Consider the following 18,502-nt stretch of genomic DNA (forward strand, 5'->3'; position numbering starts at 1 on the left):
TCCTCCTGGGCTGTGGGTGTGGAAGGGTTGCCCTCTGCCTGTGCCAGGGCACTTGTGGATGTTTATATATCCTTGTGTACTTCGCCTTCTCCCTGAAAGTGGTTCCCTAGGGCCTCTGTGACTTTTTTCTTTTAGCTTCGTCTTGAAGTCTGACATTCCATCCAGGCTGGGAATGGAAAGTTGAGTGTGACGTCCTCTGACACCCTCCCTTCTTGTTGAAGGGTCTGAGGTTTGTTTGTTTAAGCTGAGCAGAGGATGCCAGAGATAGAGTTTGAGTCAGCTCCACACTAGCTTAGGCTCTCCTTTTCACTCTCCTGGTTCCTCCTTCCCTTTCCCCTCCCCCTCTGCCAGTTGTTTCCTGGGCTTTGTCTGAGATACACTGTACAGCTTTAGTCCCCCGTCAACTACTGCCTGCTGAAAAAGTCAGAGGCGAGATGGAGGAGAAACCACCAGGAAGCTTCTGACAACCCCGAGCTGCCAGCTTCTGCCTCTGTGCTGATAGTACAGGACAGCAGTAACCTCAGTAGAAAGGCATTCAGAAGCCTGCACTGGGCTCGTGGCTAACTCAGTGGAGGAGAAAGGACGGGCCTGGAAATGCCTTTCTTAGATTCATCTTATTTGCCACCAACCATCTTTATTTTGACTCACGTTCTTGGAATTGCTGGTGTTCTCTACTGGAAGAGATGTGCCAGAGGCAGAGCAGGTAACTGGTACTGAGTTATTCTTTAAATCTGCTGTGGGGCTTTTGAGGGTGGGGTAAATGACGAAGGTCTTCCCATTTGCTTTCCTTAAAGGGCCAGTACATCCTCTCAACTGGAGTGCTGTCAGACCTGAGTGTGTGTGTGTATGTGCCCAATGAGAAAACTGGTCCCAGCATTGCCCTGGGACCAGTATGGGACCCAGACTCTTTCCTGTTGTTCTTTGAGCTGCCTGGTGGGAGGGTGCTGGTTTGATGAGGTGATGTCTGGGCTCAAAGCTGAGGGAAGTGGCAACTATGCCGACTTGTGTCTCCTCTGAGAATCAAGCCCCTCCTTTCCTTCCTTTTTCAATCTCAAAATAGTTTTTGGGTCTTTGTTTTTAACTAAAAACATGCAGTAACTGTCATTCTCCTTTAAGCTTAGATGTGGGAAAATTTGTAGGATTAGAGAAGTATCTGGATTTGATATATTTTCGGGTGAGAGAAGACAGGAGTGAAAGGTCAGTGAGAAAATTGGGTGAGTAGTGCCCTTGCCGCGGGGGCATCTTGGAACATGGGGCTGCTTCTGTTCTCTCTGATATGATCGAAACTGTTCCTTTCCCCTCAGGTGGCTCTACAGTTTACTCTGTGTGTATCCAAGTCACTGTTCAGTGCCACGAAGTTGACTGTTCTTTTCCCCGGAGAATTGGGCCCTGGTATTAAAAATAACTTTACAAATGGTAATAGACCCCTCTTTCATCCTATATTGTTATTCTTCACATTATATTTCTTTAACTTCTAAACACCCAGTTCCAGGATCAGCCCCACATTTAGCTGATTCTGAATCTCCACAGTTGCAGAGGGATAAAGTCTAACTTTTCCTGGAGTACATCCTTGGATCTCAGTGCCTCAGCACTGTCACTGTGATCTGCTCACTACCTTCGAGCCAAGTATTGAGATACTTGTTACTTTGTCTCTCACAAGTTAAGATGGAGATTTGATGACATTACTTGGCTTTCTATTAAAAGTTCATGAATGCTTGACAGAATTAGAATTAGATTCAGTCATTCCCCAGTGTCCTTTCCAGTAAGTCCCAGAAAAGCTTTTGACTAAATATTCAGAGCTTGTCTGTATCAGCAAAAACAGGAGGAACATTTAGAAATATGTTTGCTTGTGTGGTGGTGTGTTTACAAAGGTCCCCCAAAGAGCCTTCCTGAAATGTGAGCCTGTATTTGGGCTTAGAAAGAAAGAAGTAGGCAGGGCAGGCATGCGTTATTCAGCCCTATATAGTATTTCATACGTAATGAGAAAAGACATATTCAGGTGGAAGCTGCTGCTTCCTTTTCCTGTGCATTAATGGTAATGACATTTCTAAACCACTAATCATTAATGTTGATTAATATTTTTAAAGTTTATCATCAATAGAGAATTTTCTGTGGAATGTAAGAGTCATAGTTCTATCTTTAAGTGCTTTATTTTTTATGTGTTAGGAATATTCATAAATAGCCATAAATGCATTGAAATAAAAAGAAAAATACTTTATAAAAGCTTTTTATTTCTATGATACAGCTTTAATTCTAGTAACTAATAGTTATATTGGGAATGTACTATGTTCAGTTTATCTGTAAAATTAGAGCAGTGGTATATCAATTGGAGACAATGGATAGCAAAGCTTCCACAGAAGTACATAAGAGATTCTGCATCCATTTTACTATAATTTCAATTTTAAGGCATAGTTTATTTTGTAATGTTTTTTTTTAAATGTACATTCTAATGTACTACTTTCCTTTGGACATCACCAGAACAAAGTTTCTCCATCATTTTTGTGTATATATTTATACTGATTATACAATGTACACCTGATTAAAAAGGGGAAGATTGTCTCTTCTAATCTGTTTTTTATTTAATTGGAAGTGTATATACTCTTGCAGAACATACTGTTAAACATAGATCCTGTGCCTGAATTCTAGGCAAGGCTCAGTTGTATGGGATCAAGTCCTCTTTCTATAATAGTGAGTGGGTAACCCACATCTAAGTGATAACATTTGTAATATTGGCCTAGTGTGTACTAAAGGTTTTCGTGCTTACTGTCTCACTTTTCTACTCACATTTATATATGATAAGAAATATACACCCTGGCTGGTGTAGCTCAGTGAATTGAGCACAGGCTGCGAACCAAAGCATCGCAGGTTCAATTCCCAGTCAGGGCACATGCCTGGGTTGCAGGCCATGGCCCCCAGCAACTGCACATTGATGTTTCTCTCTCTCTCTCTTTCTCCCTTCCTTCCCTCTCTAAAAAAATAAATAAATAAAATCTTAAAAAAGAGAGAAGTATACATCGCTTTTAGATATTGAAGGTATTTAACTTTGAAGGAAATATTTCTGCTGTTCTTTCAGGCTTGTCTATCAGTTTATTTGAAATATTCTGAGATTACCAGGCAAACTGTAAAACTATTACTGTTTGTTTCTATTTGTATAAATCAGTTTAGTTTTTTAAAGATTTTATTTATTTATTTTTGGAGAGGGGAAGGGAAGGAGAAAGAGAGGGAGAGAAACATAAATGTGTGGTTGCCTCTCGAGCGCTCCCTACTGGGGACCTGGCCAGCAACCCAGGCATGTACCCTGACTGGCAGCCATTTGGTTCACAGGCTGGTGTTCAATTCACTGAGCCACACCAGCCAGGGCTGTATAAATTAGTTTAATAGGATAGTTCTCTGCAATAAAACACAACATAGAAATAAATTGGATGCTGAGGTTGATATGACTATAATTAGTCTCTAATTTCAAAAAAAATTACCTGATATTATTTGGTTTTAACATAAGTAACATATATGTTACACATATATAACACATATATTTGAACACATATATTTTGAACCTCTAAAAATGATTTATGCTATTAAATACTGTATTTCTGTGTTCTTTATATGTTGAGTTCCATTTAAGATTTGTTTGACAAAGGGTTCTCTTGTCAGAGTTGAAAACCACTATGCGGATAGCTTCTGAGGTTCCTTTCAGCACTGTAATTCTAAGATACTGTGTTCTGGTAAATTCTCATTGTTTGCATAGATTTCTTGTTTTCTTCCATCCTTAAGGGGGGTAACATCTTCTGTTTTGCTGTTAAAGGTGGAAGGGACTTAACTAGTCTAGCCTCTTACTTAGTTTTATCCTTGTCAGAAGTCATGCTTCCTTTGCTTGAAAGTCTGTGATTGTTGAACATACATTCTTTGGACTATTCATTGTGTTGGTAACTGGAGAGTTCATTTTTAAGCTGAAACTTGCCTTTTTGTTACGTCCATTATGCAAATTTGGCCTAGCAAGTATCAGTCTACTCTCCTAGGTGTTAGGCTTGCTTGTATTTGAAGGCTATCTTCTCCAGCCTAGCGACTTTCCTTTTCATTACTATGTATTGATTTCCTAATTTCTTATCTTTCTAGTATTCCCTTCAGTTAAATTTGTTTTTGCTTTGAAAATGTGGCTGCTCTGTGTGTGTGTGTAGACAGGTAAAGGGAGCGCAGCAAAAACATGGGGGGAGAAATCACTGATTTTTCCTTAGCTTTTCCCCCCTCTAGATGTTATGGGGTCCACTGGTGAGATCTGGTCATATAAGTACATGGCTTTTACAACTATGTTCCCAAGTCACCATCTCTTCTGCAAATGGAAGCAAGATACAGGATAACATAGTTTGTACTGAAGCCATGTAATACCTATAAGAAAGAGCTTAGCATCTAGTCTTTAGAATTATAGTTTTCAATACACTCTATCCACACTTGCATTCACATACATTATTCTCATTTCCCAAACTTCCTCCTGTTTTAGTTTGTCTTTATTTTTTCCCTCTAGTAGTTGAAATAATCTTTCTCCCCATTCTTTCTCACCCCATCCCCAACAACCACTCCTAATCTGTAGCCGGAGTGAGCTTTCTAAGATACAGAGCTGTCTGTGTCACTCTCCTGCTTAAAAACCCATCTGTGCCTCCCTCTGCTTTTAGAAGGAAAGTTCAAACTCTACAGCAGGACATAAAAGGGTTTTCATGATGATCTGCCCCCTGCCTGTTTTACTAGTTTCATTTCCTGTTTTGACCTTATAAACACCTAGTACTCCAGCATCTTTTAAAACACTTGTACATCTCTACCTGAAATGCCTGTGCCCTCTTTTCAACTGCACTACCTTGATATCTGTCCTTCAGGTAAGTGCTTATCACCTCTGGAAAGCCTTCCTTGACTGAAATAAGATTTCCTCTTCTGTGCTCTAGCAGCACTGTTGTACTTCTTTAAATCAGTAGTTTTCTCCTCTAGCTTGTCTCTCTCCATTAATTAGATTCTGTTAGACGGTAAGATCTTTAAGAACAGAGATTCTTCCTCATCTCAGTTTCTCAAGTGTCTGAGCCAAAACAGGTGTCAGTAAATGTTACCTGAACTAATAAATAAAGAAATTAAGATAGCATTAGACATAAGCTATAGCAATTTAACCGTGTCCTATTCATTTGTGTATTTATAGGGCATGGCTTAGCCTGATGTTGGGTGCTCATTATACGTTAATGGAAGGACACAGAGTTGCTCTGTGTTTTGCTTTATTAATGCCTCACATTGTGGTAATGTAAACAGGAGAGGAGCTGTATAGTTACTTGAGAAGAACATTTGCATTTTTGTCTTGGCAAAAGGAAAAAATTTTTCCTCTCTAGGGTCTTGTTTTCTTTATCTGTAAAACAAAAAGGTTGGACAATCCAATCTCTGAAGGGGTTTCTCTTTTTAAAGCATCTCCACCACACTATAGAGTCATATTAAACTTAAGATCAGTTATAAAATGGCCATATTCTGTACATGATTATTGTTGTCTCTCCTCCAGAGACTGTTGTGCCTTTGGATTTCTTGAACTTCAGCATAAGAATTATAGGTATTGTAGTTAAATTTTGTCCTGTGAGATTTGGTGCAGTTTTTTGAGATTTCTTTAAACTTTGATTCCACTTATCCTCTGTGCATCTTCCATTTGTATTATCTAAAAATTTGTTAGTGTATAATAGGCATTCAATAAATAGTTAAGTAGTTGATCATATTGAAATATATCTTTGCTTAAATAACTAAAGCATTAGGTGTTTTAATTAAGATGAAATCTTTCCCTATCCCCCCCCGCCCCCCCGCCCCTTGCACAGATTTGTACGGTGTGGTAGAAAGACCATTGAACTTGGAGTCAGAAGATCTGGGTTCCAAGTCCTGGCTCTTTTGCTTACTATATGATGTTAGACAGGTCACTTAGTTCCTTTGGACTTCAAATTTCCAACCTGTGAGAGAAGAAAGAAGTTCTCTAATTTTCTGTGGTTCTGACAGTGTGACCATCTAGCTCACACTTGTGTCACAGGTGGGCACAGTTAACCAGGTTCTTAGTGATCGGGACAAAGAATTGAACTGAACACCCAGAGTTTATAGCAGAGAACATGGGAGCAGGCCAACTCCAACCAGAGATTGACCTCATGGGCTGGAGGGACTTTATTCTTATAGGGCGGATCCTTCCTGGCTAGTTTTGGTGGGCTTTTACTGAGTGTGTACAAGTAGTTGTATTACTTTAAAGCTACCACTCCTTCTCCCGGGGTCTCCCTGTACTAGGTTCACCTTTCCCTTCACCAGAGAATTATAGCTCTCCATGTTAGAGATTGGTGAAAAGGAAAGGAATTATTTATTCAAGTTATACAGGCTAAAAGTAATGACTTAATGTCTTCATCAAAATCCCAAAGTCCCTTAAAACACCCACAAACACACACAGTCCTTCCTCCCTTTGCCCAATCTGGGGTACCTCAGGGTACCCCAGGGAAAGAAATAGAAGTCCATGGCTCAGGCAGCTCCCGGTTCTTCCCAGTAATCTGTGCTTGGCTGGTAGGCCTTCCTCAGTTCCCAGAACCATCAGCTGTGTTGCCAGGATCTCCAGCTAAAGCCGCGTGGTGATTCTTTGCTAAAGCTGCATGGTGATTCTTCTCATGGCTGCAGGGTGGGGGTGGGGGGGTCCTCCTGTGCCAAAAGTGTGTGGTTCTCCTTACATGGCTGTAGGTGTGTGGTTCTCTCTCCACTGCCACAGCCGCGTGGCTCCCCTCCTTATATGGCTGCAGGAGTCTCCACTCAGCCAAAACCGCATGGTTCTCCCTCCAATGGCTGCCGAGTCTGGATTTAAATATCCTTCCAGCTTTACTGGGCTGCCATCCATGAGTCTGCGCAGGGGTGGCCCCATGTTGTGGATCCAATCATCTCCAAGCTCTCACGCAGGTGCTGTAACCAGGGGGAGTTGCCCCTCTGTTACATCTTGGGTGGAAGTCACTTCCATTCCCCTGGCTCAGAGCATGGCCACAGCTATTTAACATATCTATGTTAAATGCAACCAGTTAAAGGTTATGGATATGTTAAATGGCCATGCCAGAGGTTAGCTGCAAAGGTTAGTTGCTATGCAAAACAGCTCTGAATGGCCCTGCTCCATGTGTCCCTTCCCCCAACCCACACCTGTGGTGGAGGGTGAGGACATCCTATATATCTTTCGAATATTTCCTGGACACCTTGAGTTCTGAACCCCATTACAAATCCTTCTTTTGGGGACCCCCTGGCTGCACCCTCCTACACTTGGATGAGGAATGGAATCGTGGCTGAGCAGGCTGCAAGTCTGGGGTCAAACTGCCTGTGTGTTCATTGTAGCTCTTGCCTTTACTCACAGAGTAACATTAATATGTTTGGTCCTTTGTTTTCTTATCTGTAAAATGAAGTTAAAAATAATGCATGGTTTTTTTGAGTTATTTCTTAGAACACATTCTGTACATGGTAAGGACTATTTATTGTTTACTATCATTGTTATAATTTTTTAAAACTAAAGACATCACTGAAGACAGTATTTCTCTTGTGGGCTGCTGGGAGAAAATATAAATGCTCATTTTGACAATTGGGAAATAAGAAAGGTACTAGAAACCAATGTGGGAATATATAAAAATATTAGTGATATATTATGAATCATTCATTGTGTTACATATTAGAAGGACAGATTTCTATATCAGCTTTAATATCCTTAAATAATGAGTGACTTTGGCATTTTAGGAAATAAATATATAACTTTAATTTTCTGTGCTATTGTAAGAAAGCCAGTAGCTATAAATTCTCAGATAACTTAAAAAAATTTGTTTTTAATCCTTACCCAAGGATATGTTTTTTATTGATTTTAGAGAGAGAGAGGAAGAGAAAGTGAGTGAAGGAGGAAAGGGAGAGAAAGAAAATGGGGTAGGGGGGGGAGACAGAAAAACATGGATCAGTTGCTTCCCATACGTATTTGTACCCCTGACCAGGGATCAGATCTGCAACCTAGGTATGTGCTGTGATCAAGAATCAAACCCATGACCTTTTGGTGTATGGGGCGAGCTACCCGGTCAGGGCACTTCTCAGATACATGTGGAAATACTGGTTTGCACCTCCTCCTTCCAGTCAACATTTTAAAGATCTACATGTAGCCTTTTCTAACATCCCTGGACATCTAGTGAACTATGAAATGACTAAAAGTTGGATAAAAACAGAGGGGAATGGCTTGGATAATCACTATACAGGTTGGTCTCCTCTGGGTAATTTAGAGCTTGGCTGATTGTCTTAATCAAAGTCGTCTCTCTGTTGTCAGCAACAATTTCCTCTTTGATTCTTAAGACCTCCTGGGAATCTGAAGGGAAGGCCTGTCTCCTGGCAGCTAGATTGACCTTGTTCCCAACACTGCCCCCTACTTTTCTTTCATTTGTAGTATCTTCAGGTGAAACAGTTCTGCTTGGATGCCAGGGAAGTGAGGAGAATGCAGGCTTTGGTTCATCTTCCTCAAACCTTACCCAGTAATGATTATTTTGATTTTTGGAGACTGAAATTACTATTTCTAGAATTTGCCCCACATGTTTGTTTGGAACATGCCCTAAATCTCTAGTTGGCCATAGTCAAGTATTTTTATTTCTTAACCTTCCCAGGAATATTTCACCTTCTTACATAACATAGCCTGTTTAGTTATTCTGGTTTAGGTCCCTCTCAGAAACAGCAGGGTATAACAGGAGACATAGCTTTGGAGCTGGATAGAGGATATGAAATCTTGGTCAAGTTATTCAACCTTTTTAAGTCTTAGTATTTTTATCTCTAAAATGGAAATGGTAATATTTTTGGTAGAGAATTGCAGTTGGGATTAAATGAAGTGATGTTTAAAGTTTTTAGCATGTTAAGCCCTGGCTGGTATAGCTCAGTGGATTGAGCATGGGCTGCAAACCAAAGGGTCGCTAGTTTGATTCCCAGTCAGGAAATCAAACTAGCCTGGGTTGCAGGCCAGGCCCTCAGTGCAAGCCATGTGAGAGGCAACCACACATTGATGTTTCTCTCCCTCTCTTTCTCCCTCCCTTCCCCCCCAAAAATAAATAAATAAAATCTTTTAATTTTTAGCACATTACCTGTGAACTTACAGTAGATACTCAGTTAATTTTATCTTAGGTTATTGAGTGCCTTATAAATGTGTAAGAGCCTGGGATATAAAGACAAAAGACAGTCCCTGCATGCGAGGAATTTCAGTCTGATAGAGGAAAGGGTTAACTAAATTTGGATAAGGAAATGTTTATTTCCTTCCTATTCTTTCTTCCGTATTTCTTATGCATTTGTTTTCCTAGGACAATGCAGATTCTAGGAGGACCCTTCCTCTCCATGGCTGACTAAGAAGAATCTATTAAGAGGAACAAATTGAGTAGAGTTGTCACAGGTTATCGGGGTGACTGGGAGCTTAGTCAAGGAGAAGGATAAAGTCAGCTGTGAGTCCCGTTATTAGTAAGTAGTAACAGGATTATTAGTAGTTTGTAGGTGGGAGGGATGCCCAGGAGGGAATAAGGGACGCTGTCAGGGGACAGAAGCTGGTCACAGGGCTTGTTTAAACTGAATGGCCTGCTAGGCAAGCTCCTGTTTACTTTTTTTCACCTGCCATCTTTCAGGCTAATCTCTAGAAACTGGCTTTCCTGGGTGCTGCCCCTCCCTCCCTGCCTTCAGGAACAGGATTGGAAGTAGCATTAGCCTGTAGAAGCCATTCTATTTAGGGAGCTGGAGCAGAGGGCCAATGATTAGGCCCTTATCTGTAGTGGGGCCTTTCTGAGTGGTGTGGGGCCAGGAGTGGGGAATCTGTCCTGACTTGGACAGAGGCTCGACTTTTCTGTCCCCTGGTTGGGTCAAAATTGAGAAGCAATAGATGGGCGGGGCCATCTGAATGAAAAAGGCCTCATTGTGTTTCTTCAGCATTCCAGTGTCTGGTACAATTAGCCAAGACTCAGAAAACAAGCAAGCTGCCTTCCACTGATGGATGAAGGGATTTCTGGCACAGCTGAGTTAAGTGTGCTGATTTCTAAGGCAAAGTGGGATGGTCTGGGAAGAGGAAGAGGACTTTGGGATGACATTCCTGGTTGGATGAGGGGAAGGAATGGAGCACCAAGCAAACAGTATTTTTGAAGTTGATGAAATCTGCTTTGTAATCTACTTGAGAGGCTGGCTGGGGCTGGGCAACTCTGTAAAGAAGGTGGAATCATTGGGGAGAGATGGTGACTCTTCCCTTTGGGCAGCTGTAAATGTGGGGAACTGAAGCTCCCTTGGAATGCAGGAAGCTATTGGCAACAGACAGTGTATGGGCTGGCTCCACTAGGGTCTCTCCCACTGTGGGACCTTGTCAGTTGGTTAACACTCTATATGTACTTCTGCCTGAGAAGAGGCAAGCCCAAGGAACGGTTGTTGGGCAATGGATGCACTGTTTCTGACTTGGCAGTAAGCCATTCTACTTCACCAGCTCTCCTGCAATTGTCTTAAGTTTCACCAGGTCACAAGCTGCTTCTGCTCTGCAAACCAAGGGTAAACCAAAGACTGACTTCTGCCTGCTGAGGTTTACTCACTAAATAACTTGGCTGTGCTTTTACACATGAAGCTGCCACCCCTGCTGCTGATCTGAAAACACTGAGCTGGTGCTGCTTTTGAATAGTATGCTATTTGCCTGAAGACCTGGACCCAGTTTTTGGGAAATGCCCTAGGGAGGAGCTTCCTCTCTGACCTCAAGGCGGGGAGGAGGTCAGTAGGAAGTGGAGGGTGGAGCCACTTCTCTGTACTTCTGCTGTCTCTCTATGTTCATCAAACAGCTTTTTGGCTGCTTGTCTTCTGTTCACTTTGAAGCCTGTTTTGAGGAGCTGCAGAGGGGGCACAGGCAACTAGCTGGACGTTCTTTGGGACATCCTCCTTTTAGGTGAGGTCAGCAGACACAGGGGTGCCATGTGGCCCAGTTACCAAGATGAGCACAAGTTCAACGCCCACCTGGTTTGTCGCATGTGCTGTATGGGTTAGTATGTGAAGTTTTTTTCTTTTCCTGGCCCTATTAATCCTAAATAGCCCTTGCTCTCATTGACTCATAGGATTGCATGGGCTTTGAAGCCTGGTAGGCATTACAACCTTTGGGCATGTTAAAGTGTGCCGTGGAATAGACTGAGGTGCCCTACTTCCTGGGGAACTTCTTAAGCTTGTAGTGACTGGCAGTTAAGAGCCTAAACTTTGAGTGTGGGACTTTTTTATAGTGACTGAATTCATGCTAATGCTTCTGCTGGTATCAGGAAACCACTTTTAAGTTTAAGTTGCCTAGTTCTGAAAGTGCAGGGTGTATTTTTAGCAGAAGTTGGTTGGTTACGGAGTCCACCTCTGAGCAGACATGGGTGATGGAGGGGGGGGTGATAAGGGAGGAGTCATGACGTAGGTTTCCTCTTTGGAGTCCATTACTAATTCTCTGACACTTATTCTTTTCTGCCAGCAAAGAGGAGGGGAAAGACTTGAAGGTGGTCTTGTTTGCTGTGGCTTAGATCTCTCTTGATAAAGGAGAAGAGTTCATTTAGATATGTTTTGTGATCTTGAGCAAGTGGCCTAACCTTTTTGGCCACAGGTTTTCTTGGCTTCCAGCTGTAGGATGTACATATTGGTGAAACATTAAGTCATCAATTCTGGGTAAAATAAAAAGATAAGGAAAATGCAGTGTGCTTTTCATAAGGTTTAACTTATTTAAAGAACTGTCCTTTATTTTGAAATTGTCCTTCCTACTTTTTTGATATCAAAATGAAAATGTTGTTAGATGGTGGTTTTTTGTTTTTATTTATTTTTAAAGATTTTATCTATTTTAGAGAGAGGAGAAGGAAGGGAGAAAGGGAGAGAAACATCAGTGTGTGGTTGCCTTTCACATGCCCGCTACTGATGACCTGGTCTGCAACCCAAGCATGTGCCCTGACTGGGAATTGAACTGGTGACCCTTCGGTTTGAAGGCCAGCACTCAATCCACTGAGCTACACCAGGCAGGGCTGGTAGTTTTTCAGATATCTTAATTTAGCAAAAGAAAAAGTTGAGAACTTTATGTTAGGTTTTCTAATTTATTTTGAATACTTACTGGTTTGTGAAATATAAGTTTGAGAACTCCTGGATGGATGATAATCAAATATCTTTTGATTTTATACTCTGCATCTCCAAAGCAGGAACAAATTGTGACCCAAATAGCCAGATTTTCCCTAAAATTGAAATCGCTGGAACCTCAGAAGAAGTCTCAGAAGGGGAGTAGCAGAGCGAGGGTTCTGATCCTGTCTTCTGTTAGACCAGTACTGCCAAATATTTAAGTGCTTCTTGAGGAAAAAAACAGGTACTGTAATAATGCTTGAGACACAAGAGGGAAAACTTTATTCAGTTATTGCCATGTAGCCTAGCATCTTCTGCATCTGAAAATGCTTGGAGGTAAAAGGGCCCCTTTTCTGTAATCAGCAGAGAAGTGTAAAGAAGTCTAGAATCTGTATTGAAAGTTTCAGGGTGAAAACATACCTGCAGCTTACCCTACTCATTTAATCTCCTGGTAGAATCCGATGGCTAAGAAAATGGACTTTGGCTTCAATCATCTGTGCGTTGCCCCAGCTCTACTACTTAACATATAGGAACTGGGAAAATTGCTTAATGTCTCTGTGCCTTGCTTTCCCCATTTGTTGAAAGGAGATTAAAATAGGCCCTAACTCATAAAGTCATTATAAGGGTTATAGGATATTAAAGCACTTGGCCCAGTGCGAAGCTTCCCTTGTGATTTTGATATGACTGGTTCACAAACTGGTATTTGGGAACCATTGACCTAGTCCGAACTGTTCATTTTATAGTAGAACCTTAGACTCAAGGTGGGGAGATGAGTATCCTATAAGGTAAGAACCAGAGGGAAGGAAACCCAAATTATAGACTTGATTCTGCCCCCATGACCTTGTCTGTGTTCTTATATCTCTCTTGACTTCAGTTTCTTCACCTTGAACATGATTTCTTGAGGATCATTAAATTTTTTAAAAGATTTTATTTATTTATTTTTAGAGAGAGAAGGGAGGGAAATAGAGAGAGAGAGAGAAACGTCAATGTGCGGTTGCTGGGGGTCATGGCCTGCAACCCAGGCATGTACCCTGACTGGGAATCGAACCTGCGACACTCTGGTTCACAGCCTGCACTCAATCCACTGAGCTATGCCAGCCAGGGTATTAAGACATTAAGACATAAAGACATTAAGACATAAAGACATTAAATTTCTTTATGTCTTTGTATCTGTGGAGTACTTAGTTTTCCTGAATATGGTACTCTAATAAATACTCCAGAAACTATTGAGCTTTTCTCCCTCTTTCCTTCTCTTATATGGTCCCTCCACCTCTGTGGTTCTTTTCTTTTGCCACCATGCTTACTCCTGGTATTTTTTTTAACTTATGTCCTATACTCTAATTCTTAATAGTACAAATAATTACCACTAATAAAGTTCAGGTTTTCCTAAGAAAGAACATCAGATTTTAATTTTGCATTGAAGTTTCTTGATTTATCACTCCCCCAAATTCCCAGGTCTCAATTCTCATTCAGACATTCTAAATCTGCAGCAGCCCTTGGTTATAGATGCCTTTAACAAATTCGTATTATAGTTATAGCTTGCACCTCTCCTCTTCCCTTCTTTATTTTTTAAAAGTATTTTTTAAGGATTCTATTTATTTTATTTTTTAGACAGAGAGGAAGTGGGGGAGAAAGAGAGGGAGAGAAAGATCAATGTGTGATTGCCTCTCACACACCCCCTATTGGGGACCTGGCCCTCAAGTCAGGTATGTGCCCTGACTGGGAATCAAACCCTCTACGCTACGGTTCTCAGGCCGGTGCTCAGTCCATTGAGCCACACCAGCCAGGGCTCCTCTTCCTTTCTTTATATAGGATTATATTATGTTGTCTTCCAATAATTTCATGGTGGCAGTAATATTGTAGTTGAAAGTCCATGACAGACTGAAATTTGAATCTCAATTCTGCCACTTATGTGTGACTTTGGACAAATTATTAAGAAGCCTTTCTGAGCTTCAATTTGAACTATAAAACAAAGATAAATGATGTATACTTGATAATTGTGAGGATTAAGTCAAATGCTAAATGAGATAGGCTTTGTGTAGTTCCTGACACAGAGTAAACACAATATATATCTAGGGCAGTCTTACCTCCTAAAGTTGGCTTATGTACTTCTGAGGAAGAAATCATTTATAATGATGGTGCCATTGTACATGATTGGTGAGGCAATTTGTTTGATCTCCAATTCATCCTATTTTCTCTGGGCTCACATGACTGGCAGGAAGCTCCTGGGTCCACATGTGGCAAGAACTTAGGAAAGCTGTAACTGCAGAAGGGATATCCGAGTGGAAATCCCTGCTCCCTGCTGGAAAGCAGTCTTTTAATTATTATTTGAGAATATTTATTAGTCTGGCTTTGAAAATACCCTTTGACAGTGTCCCAGTAGATATAACCTTGGCAGATAATGGGCTGTCAGTATATTTGTTAAATGAATGAGTATTCTTTGAGTGCCTACTGTTATCCTAAATGTTGGATACTTAATGAAATTTAAAACATGGTTCTTGACTCCAAAGAGCTAAAAGTTCAGAGAGATAAATGGGGTTTACGTATAGAGCTATCTAACAATAACTTTCATGTGTTGGGTGTCTAGTAACTTGAATAAACACAGGTGTCTGCAGGCATCCAGACATGCTAGCATGGCCAGAAAGGTGTTAAGGAAGAAGTGGGGCTTCAGTGGACCTGGTAAGGAGGCTCTAAATTACTGTACTTTTTGGACTGTAAGATGCACCTTCCCCCCAAATTTGGGAGGAAAATGGGGGTGTGTTTTACAGTCCGAATGTAGCTTACCTGGCTCACTGTGGGGGGGTGGCAGCAGTGGAGTGGGGTGACAGGTTATTAAATATTTTACCACATTTTTTTGCTTCAAAAATTTTTTCCCCTATTTTCCTCCTCTAAAACCTAGGTGCATCTTAAGGTCCGGTGCATCTTATACTCCTAAAAATATGGTAGATGAGCCAGGGAGGATAGATATATATTCCAGCAGAGGAAAGGGTAGACAAAAGCACGAATGTGAAAGTTAAGTTTGGAAACAATGAGATCAGAAAGATCCTAGTTGATTCATGCAGGGGAGAGTCTAAAGATAAAATTGTGAGAGTAGATAGGTTGTACATTTTTTCAGGTCTGAGGCCATGTCTTACCTTTATTTCCTCCAACCACCTAACACATAGTGAATAAAAAGTGGAATTGAATTTCATAGGGTTGTAACGGGCTATGGAAACTAAGGAGCTGGACTTGCCCCTCTGGTCTTCTAGAAGACATGAAAGGATTTTTTGAATAGAGAGGTGATAGGGGCAAAGTGGTAATTTAGGAAGACTTATTGAAATAGGCCATCTGCTCTATTTTCGACAGCCTCAGCTGTTAACTGTTAGCCTCGGATATGTACCTTCAATTCTGACTGCTCTTCTGAACTCTACCTAAGGTTTCAGCTATCTGCAAGAAGGTCCTAAAACCTCATTGTTTTTCTTCTGCTTTATCTAACCTACTCCTTATTCAATCTGTGCCTCCTATTTTCCTTATCTCCTGGTACAACTCCTCCCTCTTAGTTGTTCTAGAAATTATCCTTTTGCTGAACATACCTATCTAATTGATAGTTAAGGGCTGTTGTTTCTGCCCCTACATTGTCATGCAGATCTACCTGTCCTCTTTACATTCCTACTGCCTATGCCCTACTTCAAGGTCTTAGATTTATTTCTTGTTTGTCACAGGAGACCCCTAACTAGTTCTACTTCTTAGTATCTTTATGCTGCAATACGGCCTTTAGTCCAGTGCCAGATTAATCTTTCTAAAACACCCTTTGGTTCAGAAAATTTCAGTGGTATCTATCCTTTTATCTGCTGAATTAAATGCATACTCTTCTAGCTTTCTGGAGTGATATGACCTCAAGTAGCTTTGTTAGCTTTCTTTCTCATTACATTGCTAAGTGTACACTGTGCTTAGCTACACCATTTCCTAAAACACTTCCTGTGTACCTCTTTATCTTTAAATCCCTGCTCATGCTATTTCTTTAGTTTGGAATTGCCCAACCCCTTTTGGGACTGCCAAAATCCTATTTGTTATCCAAGGTTTAGTTTAAACACCATGCCTTTCATGAGTTCTTCTACTCCTCTGTCAGAATTAATCAGCTGTGTTTATCAACATGATTTGATGCAGCTTGTTATTTGTTTGGTGTGTTATTTGCTTGGTGTTTTTGTTAATTATTTACATGTTGGTCTCTGTCACTAGATTGTAAACTCCATGAGGTCAAGAGAGTCAGAATAGTCTGACTCTCTTTCTCTTTTCTGTCAGCTCAGGTATATAGTGTTTAGATTTCCAGGTGGTTGGTGCTTCTTGAGGTTCTTGAACCATTTGTGATTTTTCTCTGCCCTTCAGGGAAACAAGCAAAGTCTGCTTTCTCATTTGCTTTTTAAATAATACATAATGCACTGGGACAGTGTTGTAGGCTATGTTGGATCAGAACACAGAACTTTGTGTCTCAAATGTGGGCATTCATTCCAACCCTGGGTCTATTCTCTAATTACTCCTAATAGAATAGGACAGATAGACAAGCTCACCTAAACTAGTGTATGCAAAGGATGGGAAAATCTCCTAGAGTAGGTAATAGTTCAATGCTGAAGAGTAGTCAGTGAAGGGGAGGAAATTGTTCATAATCTCATTATCTTTTAAGTTTCATCTGTATCTGAAGTTACAAGATCTTTCATTTCTAAGAATGGTTTTTCTCTCTCTTTTTAAAGAATTTATTTATTTATTTATTTATTTTTAGAGAGAGGGGAAAGGAAGGAGAAAGAGAGGGAGAGAAACATCAATGTGTGGTTGCCTCTCGCACTTCCCCCACCTTGGGACCTGACCCACTACCCAGGCATGTGCCCTAACTGGGAATCAAACCAGCAGCCCTTTGGTTTGCAGCCTGGCACTCAGTCCACTGAGTCAGGGCTGTTTTAGGTCTTATGTACAGCTTTAGCTGTTAGAAGCCACGGGAGATACAAAAAAAGTAAAGTGTGGTCTCTTTCCTTAAGGAGTTTATGATCGTATTGGTGATGTAAGAGTAAACGTATTAAAAGTTCAGAGCTCTGTATAATTATATAAGTGCTGATGGAGTGATTAGCATAGTAAGTACCATAAAACTTTGGAGAACAAAGAGACTATTGAGAACTGGAGTTGTCAGGAAAGGTTACCAATTTTTCTCAAACACAAATCTGATCATGTCATTCTCCTATTGAAAATCTTTCAACGTGTCCCTTACCTCCCCCTTACCAGTTTCTTGGTGATAAAATTTGGACTCCTTGGATTGTCATGAAAAGTCATAATTTGGTCCATGGCATCCTATCTAGTTTTAAGTATCACCTCTACATAATACATCCTATCTTTCAACCATCCTTAATACTGTGCTGTTCTTTGAACATAAGCTCCTAGTGAATTTGCATGAGGTGGTAGCTTTGTCCCTTCTCTTTCTGGCTCACTTCTCATCTTTTAAGGTTTAGGGAGAGTCACTCATCTGGGAACTTCCACTAACTTCTCATGCTTTCCTCCCCTTCCCAGGTAGGCTATTACATTCTTGAGCACTCTAAACTTACTCTTTTATAGCACTTATCAAATTGTATTGAAGGTATTTCTGTTTTCTGTTAGACTGTCATCTCTTTCAAAGGTAGGGACTGACTTTGTGTAACACAGTATGTTCTAAGTAGCCTAGGTCCTTAATGAAGATTTATGCAAAGAATGAATGAATTAATTAATGAGTTGGATTTTAAAGAATAAATGGCATTTGGAGAGATGGAGAGGAAGAAAGTAGCATACCACGAGGAGAAAATAAATAGTATGAGCAGTGTGTCAGTGATTTAGATGAGACTAGTTGCAAGCTGATTCTGATTCAGGCTGTGGATGATACAGGCTTGGAAAGGATGATGATAATCTTGAATAACTGATTCAGTATCTAAAAAGATCAAGTGATCAGAATGACAGTGGTTAGATCTAATAAAAATCCTGGTTTCAAATTAGCTGTAGGACTCTATGGAGTGAAAGGTAGATTAGACTTAAAAAAAAATTCTAGCAGTTTCAAATGAGAGCCAATAGGTAGAATTTATAAAGAAGCAGCTTATGATACTATGGAATTATTAAATTACTATGTGTTCCTTTATGAGGTGACTTTTCTGTTATCTTTTTACTTTTATTTTTCTCAGACAGCTTACCTTCAACATTATTCAGTTTCAGTGTGGCTTCTTTTGTAGATCCTTAGTTGTAATACCTCTGTTTAGCCAGCCTTCAGTTAGTTATTCAGGTTGATTGATCTATAATTTAGTTGTAAATCTGGTTTGGCGCTGGGAGAACTTGAGTGTAGCTCCCACCTACTCTGTAGCCAGTTTGGATCTTCCTCTATTATCTTAAGCTTTAAGCATCAGTGATGATG

The 18,502-nt window shown here is 40.6% G+C and overlaps 1 protein-coding gene across 22 annotated transcripts in view; it reads left to right on the forward strand.

Moving 5' to 3' along the window:
• Positions 1 to 18,502, forward strand: part of MACF1 (microtubule actin crosslinking factor 1) — a 325,507-nt gene that overhangs the window by 101,733 nt on the left and 205,272 nt on the right. The window contains exon 1 of one of the 22 annotated variants that reach the window (XM_045859469.1): positions 577 to 703. The exons of the other annotated variants lie outside the window; for them this stretch is intronic. Coding sequence (XP_045715425.1) covers positions 595 to 703 — 109 coding nt within the window. The 5' untranslated portion in view covers positions 577 to 594. Of the gene's footprint in view, positions 1 to 576; positions 704 to 18,502 lie in introns of those variants that run through there. 22 annotated transcript variants of the gene reach the window in all.

The sequence above is a fragment of the Phyllostomus hastatus genome, unplaced genomic scaffold (assembly GCF_019186645.2).
Source record: "Phyllostomus hastatus isolate PE091 unplaced genomic scaffold, TTU_PhHast_1.1 phas_scaffold_182, whole genome shotgun sequence".
In the NCBI taxonomy this organism is placed as follows: Eukaryota; Metazoa; Chordata; class Mammalia; order Chiroptera; family Phyllostomidae; genus Phyllostomus; species Phyllostomus hastatus.